This window comes from Cicer arietinum, chromosome 4, assembly GCF_000331145.2.
Source record: "Cicer arietinum cultivar CDC Frontier isolate Library 1 chromosome 4, Cicar.CDCFrontier_v2.0, whole genome shotgun sequence".
Lineage (NCBI taxonomy): Eukaryota > Viridiplantae > Streptophyta > Magnoliopsida > Fabales > Fabaceae > Cicer > Cicer arietinum.
Window position 1 is genome coordinate 21,433,409 of NC_021163.2, and position 24,473 is coordinate 21,457,881.

Genomic DNA, 24,473 nt, shown 5'->3' on the forward strand with positions numbered 1-24,473 from the left:
GTTATATTTGTTAAGTAGATCTTTGGTGTATTTTTCTTGAAAGATGAAGATGTCATTTTCTAGTTGTTTAATTATCAAACCCAAAAAGAATTTTAGTTCTCCCGTCATAATCATCTCAAACTCACTTTGCATGAGATTGGAGAATTCTTCACACATCTTTTCATTAGTGGATCTAAATATTATGTCATCAACATATATCTGTACAATTAACATATCCTCTTTAAGAGTTTTCTTGAAAAGTGTAGTATCGATTTGTCCTCTAAAAAATCTGTTTTCTTTTAGAAAAGAACTTAACCTCTCATACAAAGCTCGGTGAGCTTACTTTAATCCATACAGAGCTTTTGAGAGTTTGAACACATGATTAGGCTTCATTTCATCCTCAAACCCAAAAGGTTCGTGAACATAAACCTCATCATTTAAGAATCCATTCAAAAAGGCACTTTTGACATCCATTTGGAATAGTTTGATACCTTTATGAGTAGCATAAGCTAAGAGGATTATTATTGCTTCAAGTCTTGCTACGGATGTGAATGTTTCATCATAATCAATTCTTTCTTGTTGGTGGTAACCTTTTGCGACTAATCTTGCTTTATTTCTAATTACTTCTCCATCCTTATTCAGTTTGTTTCTGAATATCCATTTAGTTCCAATGATTGATTTTTCCAGATGACGTGGCACAAGATTCCACACTTTGTTTCTTTCAAACTGTGAAAGCTCCTCCATCGTAGCTTCAACCCATGATTTGTCACAAATTGCTTGATCAATTGTTTTGGGTTCAACTAGTGATATCATGGCCATGTTGATAGTATTTTCTCTTAGAGAATTTTTTGTTCTAACACCGTCAGCAGTATTTCCAATGATTAGATCATGAGGATGATGCGTGAATGTTTTCCATCCTCTTGGAGGTTGCTGAGAGGTTGGATCAGAATCATCCTCTTCGTTTGGACTAGTTGCTTAAGAGGATGAGTGTTCATCTTCTTCAAATTTGTCCATATTTTCTAAACACAAGTCATCAAACTCATCAAAAATAACATGCATGGACTCCTCCACAGTTTGAGTACTAACATTATATATTCTATAACCTTTTGATGATGTGGAGTAACCCATAAAAATACCTTTATCAGATTTTGGATCAAAATTTCCAAATTTTCTTTATTATTTAGAATGTAGCAATAACATCCAAATATATGAAAATATGAAATATTTGGTTTTCGGCCCTTCCATAATTCATATGGAGTTTTGTTTAAAATTTTTCAAATAGATGCACGATTTGAAACATAACAAGTTGTGTTTATAGCTTTGGCCCAAAAGTATTTTCCAATATTGGCTTCATTTAAAATAGTTCTAGCCATTTCTTGTAAAGTTCTATTTTTCCTTTCAACAACTCCATTTTATTGGGGAGTTCTTGGACAAGAAAAATTGTGAGAAATACCATTTTTCTCAAAAAGATTTTTAAAAGGATTCATTCTCAAATTCACCTCCATGGTCACTTCTCACGGAGACAATTTTTTATCCTTTTTCATTTTGAATCTTTTTACAAAAATGGTGGAATGTCTAAAAAGCTTCATCTTTATGTTTTAAAAATAAAACCCATGTAAAACAAGAGAAATCATCAACAATTACAAAACCATATATTTTTCTACTAAGACTTGGAGTTTTGATAGGACCAAAAAGGTCAATGTGAATAAGCTCAAAAGGATGATTTGTTGAAACAATATTTTTTGAGTGAAAGCTACTTTTGACTTGTTTTCCTTTGAAACAAGCTTCACATACCTTGTCTTTCTCAAAATCAATTTTTGGAAGACATTTCACTAATTCTAATTTAGCTAATTTAGAAATAGTACTTAAGCTTGTGTGACCAGCTCGTTTGTGCCAAATCCATTTATCTTTTTCAATTGATACAAAACAAGATTCAGTAGGTAAATCATCCAGATATAGTTCATATAAATTCTTTTTTATAAAACCAAAAAAGAAAACTCTACATGAGGATGAATGTTTAACCTCGCATAGAGTAGGTTAAAAATAACTTCAAATCCATATCACATAATTGACTAATACTTAGCAAGTTATGTTTTAAAACATCCACATACTGAACATTTTCAATTTTTGCAGAATTATTCTTACCAATAATACATGTTCCTTTTATTTTAGCTTTATCATTGTTACCAAACGTCATTGAGCCTCCATCCTTTATCTTCAAGGAAATAAAATAGTGTTTATCCTCTGTCATATGCCTTGAGCAGCCACTGTCCAAGTACCAAGGCTTTCTTTTGTTGATCAAAGGATGAACCTGCGTTGGAGTTTAAAAGTAACTTAGGTACCCATATAGAATTGGGTCCTCGTTGGTTAGTATTTCCTCTTGTGAGGATTTTCTTTTTGTGATAACAAATCGAATCATGGTGCCCATGTTTACCACAGAATGAACATTTTTTCTTTATGTTGTCAACTTTCTTCTTAGCATGACAGTTTTTGAAAATATGTCCAATTTTTTTGCAAACGGTGCATTTTGGCATATCCTTTTGTTTTTTAGGCAAGAAAAAATTTTCGTACAATTTTTGTTTTTGAGAACTTTTAAAACCAATACCAGCTTTGGCAAAGATGCCAGATTGAGATCCCATTATCTTTTGAAATGTTTCTATAAATTTGACAAAGTTAGTAGTGTCACTTTTTAGTTCTTCAACCTCTATTTTCAAGATTTCCATTTTTTTGTCCTCTTCTGGAGGATGACTTTTGACATTCTTTTTATTTAAAAGTGCTTGCTGCTCAGATAATTTCTCATGAGATAACTGCAAATCTAGAATGATTTTTTCATAATTCTCATTCTTGGCTTGAAGTTCCTCATTGAGTTTTTTTATTTCATAAAGTTGATTTTTGAGAAAACCACATTTATGAGATAAAGTGTTTGAGTCATTTAAAAGATTGTCAAATTTAATTTCTAACTTTTAACAAGTAGGACACAGTTCTGAAATGATTACCTTTTCCGTTTCTGATTTTTCCATGAGGTAGAGGTTGGCCTCTTCTTCCTTCTCTTGCTCAGAGGATGACTCGTCACTGTCATCCCAAGTAATCATCATGGATTTGTTTTTGTAGGGAAGTCTTCTTGAGTTCCTTTTGTTGAGAGGACACTCAGTTTTGTAGTGTCCCATCTTGTTGCATCCAAAACAAGTTATCTGACTTTTGTCAGTTTTTCTTTTTGAGGAGATCTTTTATCATGTCCTATTCGATTTATCATCCTCTGAATTCTTCTGGAAATCAGAGCGAGTTCATCCTCTTCCTCACATAGAGGATACTCTGAGCTTTCCTTTTTCATGACATCTTCAGTCTTCTTAGAGGATGAACTTTCTATTTGACTTGTTTTCATAGCAATCATTTTTCCTTTTCTGCTTGGTTTGTTTGCCAGCAATAATGGTTCATGAGCTCTTAGAGTTCCAACTAAATCTTCTAATTTCATGTTGGCCAAGTCTCTTGCTTATATAATGGCAGTCACCATTGCCTTCATCTTTTGGTAAACTACTTAGGATTTTTCTTATCCTTTCTTGAACGGGGTATACCTTTTCAAGATATCTCAAGTTGTTTAGTATGTTTGTTAACCTTGAGAACATTTCATCAATGGTTTCCTCCTCCTTTATTTCAAATAATTCGAAATCTCTTACTCCCATGTCAATCATTGCTTCTTTTACATGACTTGATCCTTCATGATGGATCCTTATAGTGTCCTAGAGTTCCTTAGCGTTTTTACATTTTTCAACTCTATCATATTCTTCCCTGCTCAAAGCACACGTTAGAAATAAATGAGCTTTGAGTTTAGGAGTACCTTAGCATTTTCATCATTGGTCCACTGTGCTTGAGGTTTCTCATCGGAGGTTGCATCTGTGTTGTTGGTTCTGATGACGTGATCCTCGTTTTCAACCACATACCACATGTGGTTATCTTGTGATATGAGAAATAGTCTCATCTTACCTTTCCAGTGGTAGTAATCTATGCCATCAAAATAGGAAGGTCAGTTGGATGATCCTCCTTCTGGAATGTACTTAGCTTTTGACATTTTTCTTTTTTTGGAACTTGTTCTCTTACACTATTGGATGTAATTCTCTAGAGAACCTAGCTCTGATGCCAATTGATGTAGCTAAATATCACTAGAAGGGGGGTTGAATAGAGATTTTTCTGTTTAAAAAAGTTTTTCACGTGTTTTGAAAAGTTATCCTCTCCGAGAGGATGCGGCACGAGGATGGTAATTTAACCCTTTGAATTTGAGTTGAGTATAAGAAAGAGGAAATATAGAGAATGACACACACAACCTTTATACTGGTTCACCCAATGTAGGCTACATCCAGCCCTCACACACTTGTGAGATTTTACTAATGATCAAACTGATTAACCTCTCATAAAGGTTGATTACACTTTGTGTATTATATAGCCTCACCAAGCTTACAATCTTGTCTCTTACAAGTTTCAACTATTTCCAAGTGTAACTCGCGTGAAAATTACAAAGTGATATGAGTATGATTGTTTCTCTATTCTTAAACACTTTCTAAAAATATATTTCAAAGATCTAGTGTAGGATTATAGAAAGTATAAAGAGATGATGGAAATTGCTCTTGATAGCTTCTAAGATACTTGATCTTTTTATGCAATGTAGTTGTGTGTTTGATAATTGAGAGCTCTCTGCCATTTATAGAGATCTTGCGGTGCTCTTTCCATGTGACAAACATCTTATGACTGTTGGGGACTTGATCAAAAAGTCTAAGGTCTTTGACTCTAATTACATAACTGTCATCCAGCTGTCCTTGAGCAGATGCAATCCATCCTCGTGCAGGAGATTCAAACCTCCTGGGTACTTGGTCATGAGTCGTCCTTTTCTCTTTTCATTCTTCAAGACATGTAAAGGCTATATCTTTGACTTTGTGGGCTACAACATTTCTGTAAGCTGAAGTGCTAGGTCGTTTTCAGCTTTTGAGAATGATGTTGACTATAGATCCATCATCGTACTTGCCATCCTCGTACCTTGTACAGCTCATCCTCATACCAGTTAAAACTGACCTCTGACCTCTTAGAAAAATGCTTTATTTGTTCATCTTTGGATACCATTTTAACTTCTCATCATGACTAAAAATCATGGTTACAGTGAAGATGAATATTATGCATCTTTGAAGGTCATCCTCTCAAGGGTTTATCTTATCCTCCAGTTTTGAAAACTTGATGGATTGAATCAATATTGCTTTAATTAAATATGCAATGTAGATCCAAAAATAAGATATAATTATTTTTTAAAAGTTGATGTAATTGGAGTTTGAAATGATAGAGGTGGACTTGTAAAAATAAAAGAGAATGTTATGAGATTAAGGAAGGTCAAAAAATCAATAGCTAGTAAATGCATAAAATATTTAGATTTGAGTGAAGTTATTTTATTTTAATGTTGAGGATTTGCAGACCATTAATTATTATCTTCACATACATTTGTCTCTCCTCTCTTTCTTTCTACTATTCTTCCTTGAAAACCTCCATCTTTAAAACAAACTTATTTATTTCCTTCTTCTTCACCAAAATTCTTTGGTTATTCTATTTTCTACTTGACTTTTTTGTATATTTTAATTTTCTTCTAACTTAATATCAACCATTTAATTAGTATAATGTAACAAAAAACTGTTGTTAGTTTTTACACGAAAGCAATATTTTCATTACTTTATTTCTTTTCAAAATGGTATAATTCAATTCAACAAATAAAAATATAAGGTTTCCTATTTCAAACTTTCGTGTAACACAAAGTATTAAATTTGTATCCAATTATGGCGTGAATTTGCTAAATATTGAAATAATAAATTTGGACAAATTAAATTAAAATTTTAATACTAAAAATAATAAAGACTTCATAAAATTTTATATTTATTAAATAATTTTCTTATATGTATGTTGTATAAACATATTTTTCAATATAGTTTGTAATATTTAAAATATTTACAAAGTAATTTTACTGTAAAAAGTTACCGGTGCATGGCACTGGTTTTACACTAGCTAGACTCTGTTTGGAAGAATTAGTTGATAACTGCAAACTTATAATTTATAGTTGTTAAGTTAATTAAAATGTTTGATAAAATTAATTTAAAAATGTAAAATAATATTTTTAATTAAAGCAAATAGCCCTCCTACAACGTGTGAGGTTTAGTGGCAGCATGATGATGCAAATACCATGGTTCAAAATATCGATGGTAGTGCTTTTATAAATTCAAGTAAAACTGACTTTGGAAGTTTGGTTAGGAACTATGAGGGCTTCTTCCGGTTTGTCTTCTATGAAAGTGTAGGTATTTCCAATGTGTTTCATGTTGAGATCAAAACTCTCTTGGCATTGAGCTCTCTTGGCAAACATGTTTCAAAAAACCATTATATTTTTCAAACTCCTTACATATTGTGTAGTTGATGGCTATAAGTACAAATAGATTTCATCATTACGTCGACATTTTGGTGGCTATTTGAAATTTTTTATCGAAAAATTAAAACGTTGCCGTACACCGTGTTATTCTAGAAGGAAACTAATGTGCAGACATTCAAGCAAATATGATAGCAAATGAGTTATATCATTACATGTATCTGTAGGTCCAATTAGAGTCATGGAAAAAAAACTAGTAGTCAGTGGAGTTTATTATATAGGGTGGAGGATAAAATTATGGGATATCTAAAAAAAATCATTGAATCAGGGTCTATTTAATTTCGTTTTTAAAAAGAAAAAACTTGTTTGAATGAATAGTTTTGCAATAAAATTTTTAAAAATAATTTTCAAAATTACTATTTTTAAAAGCAAAAAAGTAGAACAAGTGATACATGTTTGCCTTTTTCCTATTCGTTTTTTTCCACTTGAGTACAGAACCAAAAACACACATAAAATATGTTTTCGGTAATTACAAAATTGTAATACTTCACAAATCAAATTTTCGAAAAGAACACGGGAAAGATGCCGGCATGAAGTACACGCATAAACCATATAATATACCATCAAACAAGTTTTTATTTTATTTTTCATCTCTAGTATAATATAGATTTTAAGAATATGATTACCAAACGCAATTTATTTTGTAGAGGATATTATAGTCCCATGTAGGAGTTTGACTCTTGAAGTCTGGCTAGTAGGAATATTCATTCCTCTTTATTTCCACTTTATTTCCAGTAATAATTTGTTTTCCTATTATTGATCTAATTGCTCTGTGAATTGTTATATAAGTTTTTCTATTTATCTCATAATAAGAAAACATCTTCAACCGACATCTTTCAATTTTAATTTGAAGGTGTTATGTTATAATTCTTTTCGTCAGATATGCTATGTAATAATTTAGTTTGGCATCACATAAATTAAATTTACTTCTCTCAATAGCCTAAACCTTAAATGTGTTTCACTCGACAATAAAGGCGATAGCATGTTGTAATAATTCTCATGTGTTCTGGTATTCGATGAAAATAATTATAAGACAAGTTAAACGAGGAACATATATAATAGGAGTGGAACCATGGATTTTCTTCATCTGGTTAGACGAGGATTTTATTATTATTTTCTCTAAAACTGTGAAAGATAGCTATGAAAGTAAAAAATTCCTTCAATGCATTAGAATCATTGTCAAAATCATCATACAGTGAAATTAAAGAGATTGTCAAGATATGCATCCAACATGACAGAGATTGAAATAACTAATAAATCAAATCTATAAGAAAGAGCATGTACAAGATGAAAAATGAAATCTCATTCAAAAGAGTTGAGCATGATAGAATGATAAAACATCTATACAGAAGAAACCAAAGTGGAAAAAGAGAAAATGTGACTTCTAAAATTCAACTCATACTGAAAAAGTTCAGGTTGCATCAATAAAAGTGTAAATTAGATGTTTTTTCAATTTTATGCCAATATAAATAAGATCAAATCTCTCTCTTTTTCTTTATTTTGAGCTAGCCACCAGTAGTTATATATATAAGAACACTATTAAATTGTTTAAAGGAAAATAGGGTTTGTTGGTAATATATAATCGATACAAATTTCAAAACCAAAATAAAAAGAGATTTCAAAATGAAATAAGATAATGGGAAAATGCAATAGGGTTGGGCTTCTGAGGACATTGCAATGATATTTGGAGTTGCATGACATGGTTGGAATTTAAAGCGGCAAAAAGAAAGCTACATAATGAATCAGGGCAAAAAGAAAGCTACATAATGAATCAGATCACTGTCTATAAACTATAGTTAGTTATTATCATATTTATTTGTACTAAGAGTGGATCATATAGTATAACAAATAAAATTAATCTGGCACATCACAATAAATTATATGTGGTTGGATTCACTCAATGAGAGAATGCAGACAGTGTTAATTTCATCTCTCTTTACATATCCACTCATCCTAGTCATTTGTTTCATTAGCCTCCCAAACTTCTCAAATGAAAATGTACATTCATAAATTATTTATTTCTAGCACAATAGATATCATATCTTTCCTTCATGATAAATATATTATGTGCATAAGAAAAGCAACAAAGGTTACATGTAATAACGTGCAGAGAATCCTTATCTCTAAGCTGCTGGCACTCGATCGTTTTATTCTTGAATTTATGTTTTTATTCTTGCTCCGGATCATAGAGATGTTGACAGGCATAGAACCTAAAAAGAGTTTTCAATTGTAAGACATATTGAACAAATGTGTATTTCTTGCAAACTAGATTGTTTTAACAAATGGTGAACAGACATAAATTTAAATATATATTGAAATCAAATTGAATGATGATAATTAGAATCTAATCATTATCATCATGGGTTTTCAATTATCAACAGAAACATAAGATATCTTTAGAATATTTTACCATTTATAAAAGTTTCCATTTAATAACAAAATGAGAGATTCTATTTTTTTTTTCCAATTCTTTGCAGCATTCATAATTTGTTTAAATTTGTCCACCATCTTAACTCCTAATATTGAAGATCCACCTTGTGTATTTTGAAAACCAATACACCAAGTTGAAGCAAACTGGTAAAGCATATTTTCACATCAGTGACAAACAATTCCAAAAAATAACTTACTTATATGCAAGAATATAACCAGAGCAAAACATAAATACTTCAATGCTTACCATGAAATCATGGCGCACAAGGTATTGTGCTGGTTTTAGAACCATGGACGCTCCACCCGCAAAGTTAAAGTTGATCGAAGGAAAAATATCTATACTGAATATATAACAAACACAATATTTAATGAGATATTCACAAATCCTGATAGCACAAACACTTTTTTCTATGAATAAGTGCATCACCTTTAGCTTTGCAAATCAGCATATCACTAACTTCTTGTTCTTCTTCTTTCTATTAAAGACACCTTCAATGGTGTGTCACCTTTGCAGGTCAGCATTGCATCAACTATTGCCATTCTTTGTAACAAATTAACTACAAAGAGAGTGTGATACATTTGTTAAAGCAATTGAAGATTCTGACCAAATTAGCAATGAAAGACAAAGCCTCACCTTTGCAAGTCAGCATTGCATAACTATTGCCATTCTTTGTAACAAATTAACTGCAAAGAGAGTGTGATACATTTGTTAAAGCAATTGAAGATTCTGATCAAATTAGCAATGAAGGACAAAGCCTCGCCTTTGCAAGTCAGCATTGCATAACTATTGTCATTCTTTGTAACAAATTAACTGCAAGATACATTTGTTAAAACAATTGAAGATTCTGATCAAATTAGCAATGAAGGACAAAGCCTCACCTTTGCAAGTCAGCATTGCATAACTATTGTCATTCTTTGTAACAAATTAACTGCAAAGAGAGTGTGATACATTTGTTAAAGCAATTGAAGATTCTGATCAAATTAGCAATGAAAGACAAAGCCTCACTTTGCAAGTCAGCATTGCATAACTATTGCCATTCTTTGTAACAAATTAACTGCAAGGAGAGTGTGATACATTTGTTAAAGCAATTGAAGATTCTGATCAAATTAGCAAAGAAGGACAAAGCCTCACCTTTGCAAGTCGGCATTGCATAACTATTTCCATTCTTCTAACAAATTAACTGCAAAGAGAGTGTGATACATTTGTGAAAGCAATTGAAGATTCTGATCAAATTAGCAACGAAGGACAAAGCCTCACCTTTGCAAGTCAGCATTGCATAACTATTGCCATTCTTTGTAACAAATTAACTGCAAAGCGAGTGTGATACATTTGTTAAAGCAATTGGAGATTCTGATCAAATTAGCAATGAAGGACAAAGACTCGCCTTTGCAAGTCAGCATTGCATAACAATTGCCATTCTTTGTAACTAAATAACTGCAAAGAGAGTGTGATACATTTGTTAAAGGAATTGAAGATTCTGATCAAATTAGCAATGAAGGACAAAACCTCACCTTTGCAAGTCAGCATTGCATAACTATTGCCATTCTTTGTAACAATTTAACTGCAAAGAGAGTGCGATACATTAGTTAAAGCAATTGAAGATTCTGATCAAATTAGCAATGAAGGACAAAGCCTCACCTTTGCAAGTCAGCATTGCATAACTGTTGCCCTTCTTTGTAACAAATTAACTGCAAAGAGAGTGTGATACATTTGTTAAAGCAATTGAAGATTTTGATCAAATTAGCAATGAAGGACAAAGCCTCACCTTTGCAAGTCAGCATTGCATAACTATTGCCATTCTTTGTAACAAATTAACTGCAAAGAGAGTGTGATACATTTGTTAAAGCAATTGAAGATTCTGATCAAATTAGCAATGAAGGACAAAGCCTCACCTTTGCAAGTCAGCATTGCATAACTATTGCCATTCTTTGTAACAAATTAACTGCAAAGAGAGTGTGATACATTTGTTAAAGCAATTGAAGATTCTGATCAAATTAGCAATGAAGGACAAAGCCTCACCTTTGCAAGTCAGCATTCCATAACTATTTGCCATTCTTTGTAACAAATTAACTGCAGAGAGAGTGTGATACATTTGTTAAAGCAAAATGAAGATTCTGATCAAATTAGCAATGAAGGACAAAGACTCACCTTTGCAAGTCAGCATTCCATAACTATTTGTCATTCTTTGCAACAAATTAACTGCAAAGAGAGTGTGATACATTTGTTAAAGCAATTGAAGATTCTGGTCAAATTAGAAATGAAGGACAAAGCCTCACCTTTGAAGTCAGCATTGCATAACTATTGCCATTTTTTGTAACAAATTAACTGCGAAGAGAATGTGATATATTTGTTAAAGCAATTGAAGATTCTGATCAAATTAGCAATTAAGGACAAAGCCTCACCTTTGCAAATCAGCATTGCATCAACTATTGCCGTAACAAATTAACTACAAAGAGAGTGTGATACAATTGTTAGAACAATTGAAGATTCTGATCAAATTAGCAATTAAGGAGAAAGCCTCACCTTTGCATTTGCATTTACATATCAGCCAATTAATAAAAATATCACCTTTAAGACATAATGAAGCCTGAGATATAATTAAAAAAGAAAATACTAGGCAATTATACTGCAAAATATCACCTCAAGAGTAGGAAAATACAAAAAAAAACAACACAAGAACTATTTTAAAATGATTTTAAGCAATATCACCGTTTACATTCAATTAATTAAAAATATGTTAAAATGCTTATCCACTGCTAGGCTGATTCAATCATAGTTACATAACAAGGGTGTACCATGTAATGAAAACTTGTGGATGAAAAAACATAACTAAACTGAAGGGGAAAGAAATGAACCACAAATTGGAGAAAGAAAAAGGGAAAAGCAATGCAGAAGAGAACATACTGTGATGGGACCATTGGACTATAAACAATATTGTGCTCCACAATTTCACCAATAACTAGAATTCCTCCTCCATTTCCATCTCCTTTCAAACAGTGAGAGAAAACTTTGGGTGTTTTTCCTTGTGATGACAATTGGGATACAACTGATACATCACTAGGGCCAAACCCAAAGATTCCATCAAATGCTCTGGCTGTCTCAGTCAAACCTCCAAATCGATAGGTGCTACACCTATTTTCAACAAAAAAATCCAATAAAGTTTACCAAAATCCATATTAAGTATTAGTATTAACAAAAACACGAGAATGAAAGAAAAAACTACCAGAAAAGATAAGCAAATCCCAATTTACAAGCTCTCCATTTTATAAATAAATCAACCTATTGACAAAACCTGCATTACCAATTTAATTCCACTCTTCTTTCCCAACATTCTCTCTGATTTTCAATCCTACAAGTCATGTCCAACAGTTCCCTCTACAAGGATAGGCTCCCTTGACCCACCTATCCAGGTCTAATTTCTATATGTTATGAATCCCACAAAGCATACCAACACATATTTTCAACTGCCCACAATGAAAAAGAATAGGAGTTTCTCACCCAAAAAAAATAGTGGTTGAAGAGTTAACACTAGTCAGAGAAGACTGCTTGATCGTGTCAAAATACATGTCATCAGAGACATAGACACCAGAGGTAGCACTCTTATCTTGAAACTGAAAGTTGTAGCTGCACTGATTATGCTTAACCTTACGAGAGCATTTAACTTGCGCACCTTGAACCGTGATAGGGCATATTGGGTCCGAGCAATGTACTAGTGCAGCCGTGGATGAACTAGTTGTGTCAAAAAAATTAGGCTTAATCTGTATACAATACAACGCAACAAGCAACAAATGTTGAGCTCCAAATCTATACCTTGGTTCCAAAGGCAACAAAATAAACACTACACCACAAATAAGTATGTGTATAGTAAAAAAGCAATGATGGAAATTGAAAATCCAGACCCCAAGTCCACTGGAATGAGGGCAACCGGTACAAGGATTACAGTTAACCCATAAGACGTCACTTCCGGAATCAATTTGAACAGTAAACTCCCTAGGTGGAGATCCAAGCTTTACTTGTGTGGTATACAGACTGAAGAAACAAACCAACAATAGTATTAATTAAATCTCACTGTCACGTATCTGATAAAAATAAAATGAAATTCAATTCTGTACAATATAAGAAATGCATGACAGAGCATACCAGAAAATAAAAAGAACAAGGAAGTAAGAAATAAATGAAGAAGTAACGAGAAAGAGGATTAGCCTTACCCAAAGGAGTTTAGATCAGCGATCCCTTGGACTGTGAAGCTGACGCCAAAACCACCCAAGATTCTTGAGTGGCGAACTCTGTCGCGAGCTATCAATGTGTCAATCTTAACGCGGTGGTTGAGTGGAATGACCGGTTTTAGAGGAAGGTAAGTGGTGCACACAGTAGGTGCCGCAATGCTGGCCAACAACAGCAGTGTAATGTAGATGAACTGCATCTTTGTTTATGGTTATTTCTGGTCTAATGGAGATGGTGGTGGAATAGGTGAAGTGAAAATTGAAATATAAATAGAATAGAGAAAGAGAGAATGATAGTGCAACGAGGGTGTTATGAGAATGATAATTGATACTGATCTATGTTCTATTTATAATGTAGATGAACTGCATCTTTGTTTATGGTTATTTCTGGTCTAATGGAGATGGTGGTGGAATAGGTGAAGTGAAAATTGAAATATAAATAGAATAGAGAAAGAGAGAATGATAGTGCAACGAGGGTGTTATGAGAATGATAATTGATACTGATCTATGTTCTATTTATACACTACCTAGCCACATGAATGAAGCAAAGAAAATAAACGAAAATATAAAGAATAAGTAGATCACCTTTAGCTTTGCAAATCAGCATATCAGTAAGTTCTTCTTCTTTGTATAAAAGACAACCACCTTTAATGGTGTGTCACCTTTGCATGTCAGCATTGCATCAACTATTGCCATTCTTTGAAACAAATTAACTACAAAGAGAGTGTGATACAGTTGTTAAAGCAATTGAAGATTCTGATCAAATTAGCAATTAAGGACAAAGCCTGACCTTTGCAAGTCAGCATTGCATAACAATTGCCATTCTTTGTAACAAAATAACTGCAAAGAGAGTGTGATACATTTGTTAGAGCAATTGAAGATTCTGATAAAATTAGCAATGAAGGACAAAGGCTCACCTTTGCATTTGCATTTGCATTTGCATTTACATATCAGCCAATTAATAAAAATGGAAACCACTACAAAAGCAATTTGTGAAAGTAGATCTTCGAAATGGGCACGTGGAAGGTATGTATCAAAACCCTAAAACCGATTCCATCCCCAATCTCGTACGTGAGAGTGAGAGTGAAGCGTGAGGCGGCGAGAAGCACTTTAACTTCAAATAATCTAATAAATATTAAATTTCCTCTCAATTTTCAAGAGAACCACTTTAACTTGGTATATGAATTAAAAGGTATATGAATTTTCAAATAATCACAAATCCTTTACAGCATTTGAAAATGTTAAAAGGTATATGAATTAAAAAAATTATTTAAATTTAATATCCAAATTGTCCATGGACCATCTATCTTTTAATAAAATTTTGTTCCAGAATGACAGCAGTAATTTAAACATTAGAATCATAATTCACATGCGAAATTAGCTCTAATGAGTTTTGAAACAAGGTTGGATATACTTTTTGTGGGTTTTTTATACAAATATCCTCTTTTTAAAATTTTAATACCAGATTGTCCCACTTTCAAAAAATAATACCAAAATTTCCTACTTTGTAGCCTCAGTTGCAGGTCGCAACCTGTGGATGCGACTTCTTAAAGAAAATTCTACTTTTTAGGTTATTGGGTATATTATATTTGGTATATTATATTTATTATTATTAAATATTTTAAAAATAATTATAACATTAAAAAATACAAAATATTATTATAAATAATAAAAATAATTAAATTAATAATATTATATAACTTTTAATAATTATTATAATAATAATAATAATAACAATAATAATAATTTTAATAATAATAATAAAAAGAAAATTCTATTTATTAAAACATTTAAAAAAATCAAAATATTATTATGAAAAATAATAATAATAAATTTAATAATATTATAAATTTTTATAATAATAATAATAATAATAACAACAATAATAATAATGATAATAATGATACATCAAATTAATGATAATAATGATAAAATATAAATTTGATGTATTTTTTCTTTCAATTTTTTGTTTTTTTTAATTTAATATATTTTATTGGTTCAATTTAACTAATTTTATTTTATTAATATAATCTACTTTATTATTATTATTACTATTATTATTTTTATTAAAATTTAGAATATTATAAAATTATTAGTATTATTTATTAATGTATTTTATTATTGTTATTATTATTATTGTTGTTATTATTATTATTATTATAAAAATTTATAATATTATTAAATTTATTATTATTATTTTTCATAATAATATTTTGATTTTTTAAATGTTTTAATTAATAGAATTTTCTTTTTATTATTATTATTAAAATTATTATTATTATTTTTATTATTATAATAATTATTAAAAGTTATATAATATTATTAATTTAATTATTTTTATTATTTATAATAATATTTTGTATTTTTAATGTTATAATTATTTTTAAAATATTTAATAATAATAAATATAATATACCCAATAATAAATAATAAAATTGAACAAAAAAAAAAATTAAGCAAGTAGGAGGTCACATCCCCAAGATACGACCATCTAGTGAGGTTGGAATTTTTTTCTTTAGGAAGTCGCATCCCCAGGTTGCGACCTGCAACTGGGACTAAAAAGTAGGACATTTTGGTATTATTTTTTGAAAGTGGGACAATCTAGTATTAAAATTTTAAAAAGAGGATATTTGTATAAAAAAACCACTTTTTGTTCCCTCTTCAAATATAATTTATTGACCGAAACATAATCAATATTCATCATATTAATATAAAAAATGAATATTTATCGTAACGATAATTGAAACGGTATCAACGACGTTGGAAATTATCTATAATATAATTGATATATATTGGTGATTTATTGGAATCACACCGCTAAAAAATTTATGTTTGACAAGAGATAAATTTCAAATTGAAACAATTTCAATGTCAATCACATTGGAAATTGTTTTCGTTTCAATTTTTTTTTTATTTAAAATAAATGTCTTGAATCATATTGGTGCTATAATTAGAAATAAATTATTCAATTTTTATTGTTTTTTTTTTGAAAAAAATCAAAATCGTATATTCCCTTTAAAGAGAGGTAAATTATGGGAGATGCTTGTAACCGCGAATGTAAAGTAAAATTAATAAATATATTATGTTTTATTATCTTAATTATAATTATTTTATTAAATATTTTCATGGCAAATGATAATTTGTAATAGGAAATGCGGCATATTTCAGAATGAGAGGCATCGAGAATAATTTGTTAGTAATATAATCAATGTAATTCTCATTTTATTTATAAATAAGATAGATGTCTAAAATTATAACTAAATAAAAAATTGTTATAGTTAATTTAAGGTACAGCTCAATTTAGACAATGTCGGTAGATAATGCCAGAAAGCTACTAGAACTAACTCGTTCTCTAATTAATACAAATTTCAAAGGACAACTCTTAGAAACATTGAGTTATTTTATATTAAAATTTATTTAGCATGAGGGTTGTTTAGTTAATTCAATTTAAAATCTTCATTAATTATGAAATTATTTTCTAGGTTAAATCGGATTTATTGTAAATCTAAGAATGAAAATAAATGAATTTAATAATTAAATAATAGAGAGATTGGTTGGTTGCAGTTGATGACTATGAAGCTCCAACCATCCATCTGATCCACCAACAATGTTGATTTTATTTATCATAGCAATGAATTGCTCTGTTGAGCATGGTTTGGCTTGTTTCTACACTTGTGTACCATATGATCTTCTTTCCCACATCTAAAACAGATAAATGGCGGGAAATTGTCATTTCTATGAGGTTGTTATTGCCTTATAATTGGGACATTTGGATTCCTCATATCTAAGGCAGGTTATCAGACTTTCCAATGATAACTCTTTTGTTTTATTCCTGAGAGAATTTTTTAAATATTTCCAAGCAGATGGTAGTTTGTCAATAATAACAGCAATTTGAAATTGTTCATTTAGGAGCATACCTTCAGAGATGATCTCATGAGCTATTTTTTAGATTTTGTGGGACTGAACTTCCACTGAGTTGTCATTTGTAATTTGATATTTGAGGTAGCAGCTAACAACATACTTTTGGGCTTTAGTTTCCTCAGTACCATATTTCTTCTTTAGAGTATCTCAAATCTGTTTAGCAGTATTGTTAGAACTGTAATAATCATACATATCATCAACAAGTCCATTAAGAATATAATTCTTACATAAGTAATTATTATGTTCTCATTGGGCAAAACTTTTATTTATAGTTAAGTATATTTTTAGGCCCTACAAATTATGACATTTCAAGTTTTATTTTATAAAAAAAATTTATTCTTTTAATTCATAATTTAATTTTATAGGGATTAAAAATATCAATTTTTTTACAAAAACTTTTAAAATAAAGACAAAATGAATTAAAAAAAAATTAGGATAAAAAGGTGAGAATTTGTATAGCGACTATAAAATAAAGCTTTAAAATATTATAGGCGCTAAGAAACATGTCTGAAACACATTTGATTTTTAGATTATAAAATTAGTTTTAGAATTTAGTTTTAAAAATTGTTTTAAGAAAGAAAACAAAATTAAAATTTGTTTAGTAATCTTTTTTTCTTCTTTTTAGTTTAGGAATGACAAAATGACAAAATTTATTTGGTAATCTATTTTTCAAAAACTATTTTTAAAAAGAGAATAAACCAAATCTATTTGGTAATTTCATTTTTGAAAATTGTTATTAAAACTTCTATGTCAATTATCACAAAAAGTAGTATTACATGAAAATATTAAAACATTAGCACATAATTAAAATATATCATAATGTTTATTATAAAAGTATTAAAATATTAACATATAAATAAAATTTAATAAATTTAGTCTTTAAATTACAACTTAACTGGTAAAATGTTGATATTGTTAAGTTCGATGTCATATTCTAGTTTGAACTTAAGAACTCGTAGTTATGTGAGTAATTTATGGTAGTATTTATCATCCCTTCTAAACTAAAAATTAATAATTTTATTAATTTACTAACAAGTATATATATATATATATATATATATATATTTATATTTATATTTATATCCATTTGTATCAATTAACTAACACTAATCAAAATATCTATTAAGATATATGTTTCATACTCGTCAGATAATGTATCTGCATATACTTGGATTACAATTTAGTTTGGGATGACAAAAATTAAATATTACTAACACAGCCGCCTTAATACTTTTTGAGATCCTATTCGAATTTAACAAATTGGATCCTTAATAAAAAAAAATTTAATAATTATAAGTTATTTTAAAATATAATTTTACCTAAAGAAACACAAAAAACTCAAACTTCTTTATTTAGATTAATCAAAATAAGTAAATTGTAAATAATATATAAATAAAATTTCAAGTTAATATTAACCTTCTAATTATTTATAAAAGTACTCTTTCTAACATATTTTGAAACAAATTTATCAATCAAATCTTCATATAATCATCCCTGATTATTAATTTAATGATAATTGATTGATATTATAAAAACTTTTTACACTTTTATTATATATAATTTAATTTTTTAATAAAAATCAGTTGACCAATATTTAAACAAAGAAACAAGAAGTTACCAAATAAAAACAAGAAAAACGAAAAAGAAACATTCGTTAAACATGTGTAAGTGTAACACATTAGGCAAATTTTAGTGTCTTGCAAGAAGGAATAAGTAATAATAGAGTTGCATTCATTTATATTTCGGCTTTTAATAAAAATTTGTTTTTCCATCGCGTAAAATCTGTGGATAATTATTACACCAAGATTTGAAATCCGCATGTAGATGGCCTGCAGATTCTTCAGTAAAAAATTGAACATATCCAGAACAAAAGTTTGATAAAAAATTCCAACTTTAGGTATGTGGCCATTTTCGCAGGTAAATTTCGTAAACGTTCCACATATAATTCCACATGTAATTTCCGAACAAAATACACATAAAATTAAGATTCATAGATAAATCTTGAAATAAATCCACAGCTTATTATTTTTATTATTTTACTTTTTTTATAAACACATTTCTAAAGTATTTCAAATTTGTTTGTAATATTTAAAAGTAGAAAAAATATTAAAGATCAAATTTATCAAAATTTATTTAAATACATTTATCAAAACAATTTAGTAGTAGAGTGAAATAAGATTCCTAAGAAAGTGGGAAGATAGATACAATAATTATACAGTAAAGGGAAATAAAGAACTTTACAGGTAAGGATAAAAATTCAAAATAAGCCTTGATTGCAAGTTTCTACCAACAAACCAAGAGTCATAGGAACATATGTCTCCACTATTGTGGCAGCAACAGCAAATAAGCAGGTTACAACCAACAATTGCATTATTCAAGCTCTTTCCTTCTGCAAGTAGAAACATAACATATTAACGTTATATAAAAACCAATGAAGACTAAAAAGCCTTTTTATTTGGTTAAACTTCTCTTCATTCGTTCATTAGTAATTCATATGCAGAAAAGAACCAATACATGTAACTAATGGATATATATATGCACAGAGAAAACCAACATGAAATATGTTCAAATATAAAAAGTATAAACCACAAAGAAAATGACAATTAGATAAACATGAAATCAAGCAAATGATGGAATAAATCAATAACAAAAACCAAGAGTTATATTAAATGAAATATATCAAGTCTATGAAATGGATAGTAACAAATGAGAATCACTCAACTTGTTAATGTGTCAATCTCCATAAGAAGACATGATTGCCATAACTTTTGTGATTTAGTCCCCACAAATTATGTCCTTATCTTCTCTTTGTGGCTATGTCTTAAAGTGTATTTGAAATTAAGCACTGCTTTAATCATACAAATGATTATGATTAAGTCAGCATCAAAATCCAACACAATTCAGATTGTGCAGGTTTATCAATCAAAGGTAACATAGATTCAACCCACACACCAATGTTCACAAAATTTATCTAATTTTTCTCATGGACCCAATATTTGTAACCTAACATTTTTATAATCCTATACCAAGACGAAAAAATCTCTAATTCTTATTCTATGGAAGCTTCGCACCTTGATATACTATGGTAGCTTCTCACCTTTAATCTCCATGGATCTTAAATAACATTACCTAAACTCATGTCATCATGTTTCATTAGTAATTCATATGCAGAAAAGAACCAATACATGTAACTGATGGATATATATATGCACAGAGAAAACCAACATGAAATATGTTCAAATATAAAAAGTATAAACCACAAAGAAAATGACAATTAGATAAACATGAAATCAAGCAAATGATGGAATAAATCAATAACAAAAACCAAGAGTTATATTAAATGAAATATATCAAGTCTATGAAATGGATAGTAACAAATGAGAATCACTCAACTTGTTAATGTGTCAATCTCCATAAGAAGACATGATTGCCATAACTTTTGTGATTTAGTCCCCACAAATTATGTCCTTATTTTCTCTTTGTGGCTATGTCTTAAAGTGTATTTGAAATTAAGCACTGCTTTAATCATACAAATGATTATGATTAAGTCAGCATCAAAATCCAACACAATTCAGATTGTGCAGGTTTATTAATCAAAGGTAACATAGATTCAACCCACACACCAATATTCACAAAATTTATCTAATTTTTCTCATGGACCCAATATTTGTAACCTAACATTTTTATAATCCTGTACCAAGACGAAAAAATCTCTAATTCTTATTCTATGGAAGCTTCGCACCTTGATATACTATGGTAGCTTCTCACCTTTAATCTCCATGGATCTTAAATAACATTACCTATACTCATGTCATCATGTTTCACAATAGTACTTATAGACGCTACACAACTAGCATAGTAATTAAAAAATTAGGCAGAGAAGCATATAGGTCAAAACATCACTCCCCTTGGAGTGATTTACTCGTTCTTTTTGTAATGCTATTTAACATAAAATTCTTCATACCTTAATTAAATCTTTAACATTAATTACAGCACCAGCCCCTGCATCAAAATAATTTTAGCAGACAAGAGTCCAATTGCAGTAAAAACTTACTAAAGGTTTCATAAAGAAGCAGCAAAATGAAGCTTTGTGCACAAAAATCCTACACCTACATTATAAACATATGAATAATGATAATTATAAACATATGAATAATGATAACATAAGGAAAAAATCAGAGTATTCCCTTTTGTGTCATCACCTAAAGTTAATAAGAATAGAAAGAGTTGCAGGACCATTGATGTGACACTACTAGAAAACAACCTTTAGAGACTAAAAATTCAATCACTAAATCAAAAAAAACGGTCATTAAATCAATTAGCGACCAATTTAAATCAGTAGGTAAATCACTGGTCACTAATGTGTGGCGATCGAATTGACAACCGAATTTTAGAGATTGATTTAGTGACCATTTTTGGAGATTAATTATTGATATTAGAGATTGATTTAGTGATTGTTTTATCAAGTTATTAGTTAAATCAGTCACTAAATCGGTCCCTAAAGTTAGTCACTATTTTATAATTTTCTAAAATAATTATAGCTAAATTGACTTAGTATAGATAACAAAATAAACCTATACTAACTCAATGTCATACTAAACTCGAAAAGTTTGTTGCTTAGGTAATACTTCATACTCAAGTCTAAGAATGAATGTCGCGCAAAATTGTGCTATCTCACTATTTGTCGCGCGCCCCTAATAAACTTGGCTTGATCTGCATAAAAAAATAAGAATTCTGAATAACACTGCAAAGAAATACATAGAAACCAAAAGAGACTTGAACGGAGAAAATGAGACACATACACATGGACTCCTGGTAATATACTTCATATACATGGAACAAAAGCCTAAAAAAATGATTATTATCAGAAGAAAATTAACCCAATAGCTCACAAGCTTGTTGAACACATTCAGCAAGCCATTGAACATTGAGAGGAAGCTCCAACAATTTCTGCCAGAACTCCCTTCATGTTTACCTGTAAGTCACAGGCGCTAAGCAATTACAAAGAGTAATCAGAGGTGAAAAAGCAGCTGAACAAAATGGTAAAGGTTAACTTAGTAGTTTTATTACCTTCAAGCTTTAAAGGATAGAAGCATTCGAGCTCCAATGTCACAATAACACCAGATCTAATCAAAATCCTAACCAAGATCGAAATAGAGTCAGTAGCAATTCATTGAAACCAAAACAAATGTTTAGAAAACAAAACACACCAAATTTAAGTAGAAATTCAGAAGAAAATTAAGAAATTACCTGAAATTGTGCTTAGGATTCGCCAGATGTAGGTTAGGGTTCCTTCAAGTTGAAAGAGAAGTTAAGAAATGACAAACGATGAAAGTTGATTAGGGCTCAGGCGATTTGGGAGAGAAATAGAGAGACAAAATGAAAAACGGCCAAAGGTGAATGGGGTTCGTGCTGCTACATATCTTTTGGTGCTATCAACATAACCGTAAAGTGACGTTTACCGAGACGCTGAAGATTGCGAAGATGGAGATGCTAATAGAACGAGAGATGGCATTTATTGAGGCCTTAAAAGTCATGAAGATGAAGGAGAAAGTGAATGGAGGATGAAGGATAGTGGCAAGAACAAAAAATGGAGCCTCTAGAGTTTCCGAAGATGAAGGATAAAGTCTGAAACGAAAAATAATACACAATCTGAGTTGTTTATGTTAGCTTTGAGGCAACAGAGTGTTAAAAATATTTATGTTAGTAAAAATCAAATCAAATTTTAATATTATCAAATTTTTGAGTTTATTTTAAAATAATGTTTTTTTATAATTTTAATTATGAAAAATATTTATTTGATTATTGAGTTCATAATTAAATAAATAAATGTATTAAAATTCTTAATTTAGAGAATTTAATAGATATTATAAAAATTTTGACGTAGACAAATTAAAGAAAATAATTGGTCAAAATATTAATAATACTGATATACATTTGATAGTACCATAGAAATTGTCTTACTTTTATAGAGTTATTTAGAGATTTGGTTTCTGAGTTACGCAAAGTGAATTGTTTTTTACTTAAATAATAAATGTTTTAATTATTTTAAAAATAATTTACAACTTATTTATTAAATAATTTTTTTTATGTTTGACAAGAGATCTTACACCTATAATTAGAGGCATCCAGAATTAGAGACATTCAGAATTAGAGGCCCTAATAACCAAAGGCAACCAGAAGTAGAGACAATCAAAACCAGATGCACCAAAAACCAAAGACATCTAAAAGCATAAACAACTAGAACCAAAGGCAACCAGAGGCAACTAGAATTAGAATCAAATAGAACTAGAGGCACCTATAACCTGAGACATTTAGAACTAGAGGCACTAGAATCAAAGGCACCCTAAGCCAGAGGCAACCAAAACTAGAGCCACACATAACTAGAGACAACTAGAGTTACGAACACAAATTGAATAGATAAATTATTTAGGTCAAAATTGAATAGATAAATGTATCAAAAAAATTCATTTAGTCAATTAAATAGATACTATAGTAATGCACATGTAGACAAATTAAAAAAAAAAAGATTAGTCAAAATATTGATAGTATGTATAACTTGTCTTACTTTTGTATTTTGATTAAAAAACAATTTTACTTTATTTATATAAAAATAAAAACATAGAACTCATCAATAGTTGAATAACATGTCAATAACTTTGACTGTATTTTAGAAACTGAGACAACCAGAATCAGAGATAACCAGAACCAAAAGCAACAAGACTTAGAGGCACTAGAGAACCAGAGGCAATCACAATCAATGGCAAATAGAACCAGCGGAAACCATAACCCGATGCAACCAAAATCAGTGGCATATAGAATCAGAGACAACTAGAATTAAAGAAAATAACATTTGTTGTGAATAATAAAATCGCATGTAAATCCACAACAAATAAAAAATTTCTTTAGATATCTCAAGTATTAGATATCAGCTAAGAAATGATGCAAAAAATTATTTATTACTTCCATTCAATACAAATTATATCTCTTTGACGTCATCACTTTTAGACTCATCTAATAGCAGCTAATTGAAGCTTAAAGAGTTTTTGTTTATAATGAAGGAAATCTATATTACACATCTTTTGATTTTCGAATTCTAATTAAAATGTAAAGTACTCAACAACTTTTATGGCAAACTATTCCACATAAAAAAAAAAAAAAGCAGTGACAATTTTAATTCTTTACTATTTCACATAAAAAACATTTTCTTCTTCTCATCTCTACTTTATTAATAAATGATTAGAATCGAACTCACGCGTTGCATAGGTTACTTTAATAATTTTTGTAGTTTTGTTTTTTTTTTTTAAATATTTTTTGTATTTAATTTATAATGATCGAGTTAAAAAATTATAATTCTTAAAATATTATTTCTTTGATGGTAAATTACAACTACTAAAATTCGTTAATTCTTGTTGCAATGAGCAACCAAACGAAGTATATATATAAATTATGTTATTATGAAATTTGATAAATT

General features: G+C 29.6%; 1 protein-coding gene and 1 long non-coding RNA gene across 48 annotated transcripts; both read right to left on the reverse strand.

Moving 5' to 3' along the window:
* Window positions 1–8,259: 8,259 nt before the first annotated feature.
* LOC101503940 (aspartic proteinase 36-like) lies at window positions 8,260–14,234 on the reverse strand. Of its 40 annotated transcripts, none has more exons than XM_073368002.1 (24): window positions 13,996–14,234; window positions 13,869–13,918; window positions 13,664–13,791; window positions 13,064–13,301; window positions 12,666–12,884; window positions 12,354–12,584; window positions 11,760–11,987; window positions 11,258–11,301; window positions 11,132–11,180; window positions 11,004–11,054; window positions 10,875–10,925; window positions 10,748–10,797; window positions 10,621–10,670; window positions 10,494–10,543; window positions 10,367–10,416; window positions 10,113–10,289; window positions 9,987–10,035; window positions 9,861–9,909; window positions 9,734–9,783; window positions 9,616–9,665; window positions 9,489–9,538; window positions 9,282–9,411; window positions 9,102–9,195; window positions 8,260–8,634 (listed from the first exon to the last, which is right to left on the reverse strand). In XM_073368002.1, the coding sequence occupies exons 4-8, from the start codon at window positions 13,276–13,278 to the stop codon at window positions 11,298–11,300; spliced, it is 897 nt and encodes a 298-aa protein (XP_073224103.1). In that variant the 5' UTR covers window positions 13,279–13,301; window positions 13,664–13,791; window positions 13,869–13,918; window positions 13,996–14,234; the 3' UTR covers window positions 8,260–8,634; window positions 9,102–9,195; window positions 9,282–9,411; window positions 9,489–9,538; window positions 9,616–9,665; window positions 9,734–9,783; window positions 9,861–9,909; window positions 9,987–10,035; window positions 10,113–10,289; window positions 10,367–10,416; window positions 10,494–10,543; window positions 10,621–10,670; window positions 10,748–10,797; window positions 10,875–10,925; window positions 11,004–11,054; window positions 11,132–11,180; window positions 11,258–11,297. The 40 variants fall into 40 exon arrangements, with proteins under 40 accessions (XP_073224103.1, XP_073224067.1, XP_073224104.1 ...); XM_073367966.1 differs by having other exon boundaries at window positions 10,113–10,162; window positions 10,240–10,289; window positions 12,354–12,884; window positions 13,996–14,233; XM_073368003.1 differs by having other exon boundaries at window positions 12,354–12,613; window positions 12,755–12,884; window positions 13,996–14,229.
* A 4,871-nt stretch (window positions 14,235–19,105) lies between these two features.
* LOC101502128 (uncharacterized) lies at window positions 19,106–22,679 on the reverse strand. Of its 8 annotated transcripts, XR_012162731.1 has the most exons (6): window positions 22,250–22,679; window positions 22,070–22,137; window positions 21,880–21,974; window positions 20,071–21,712; window positions 19,722–19,844; window positions 19,106–19,388 (listed from the first exon to the last, which is right to left on the reverse strand). It is a non-coding gene; the product is annotated as an uncharacterized lncRNA (long non-coding RNA). The 8 variants fall into 8 exon arrangements; XR_003471096.2 differs by having other exon boundaries at window positions 19,106–20,799; window positions 20,964–21,712; XR_003471092.2 differs by having other exon boundaries at window positions 19,106–19,844.
* Window positions 22,680–24,473: the final 1,794 nt, after the last annotated feature.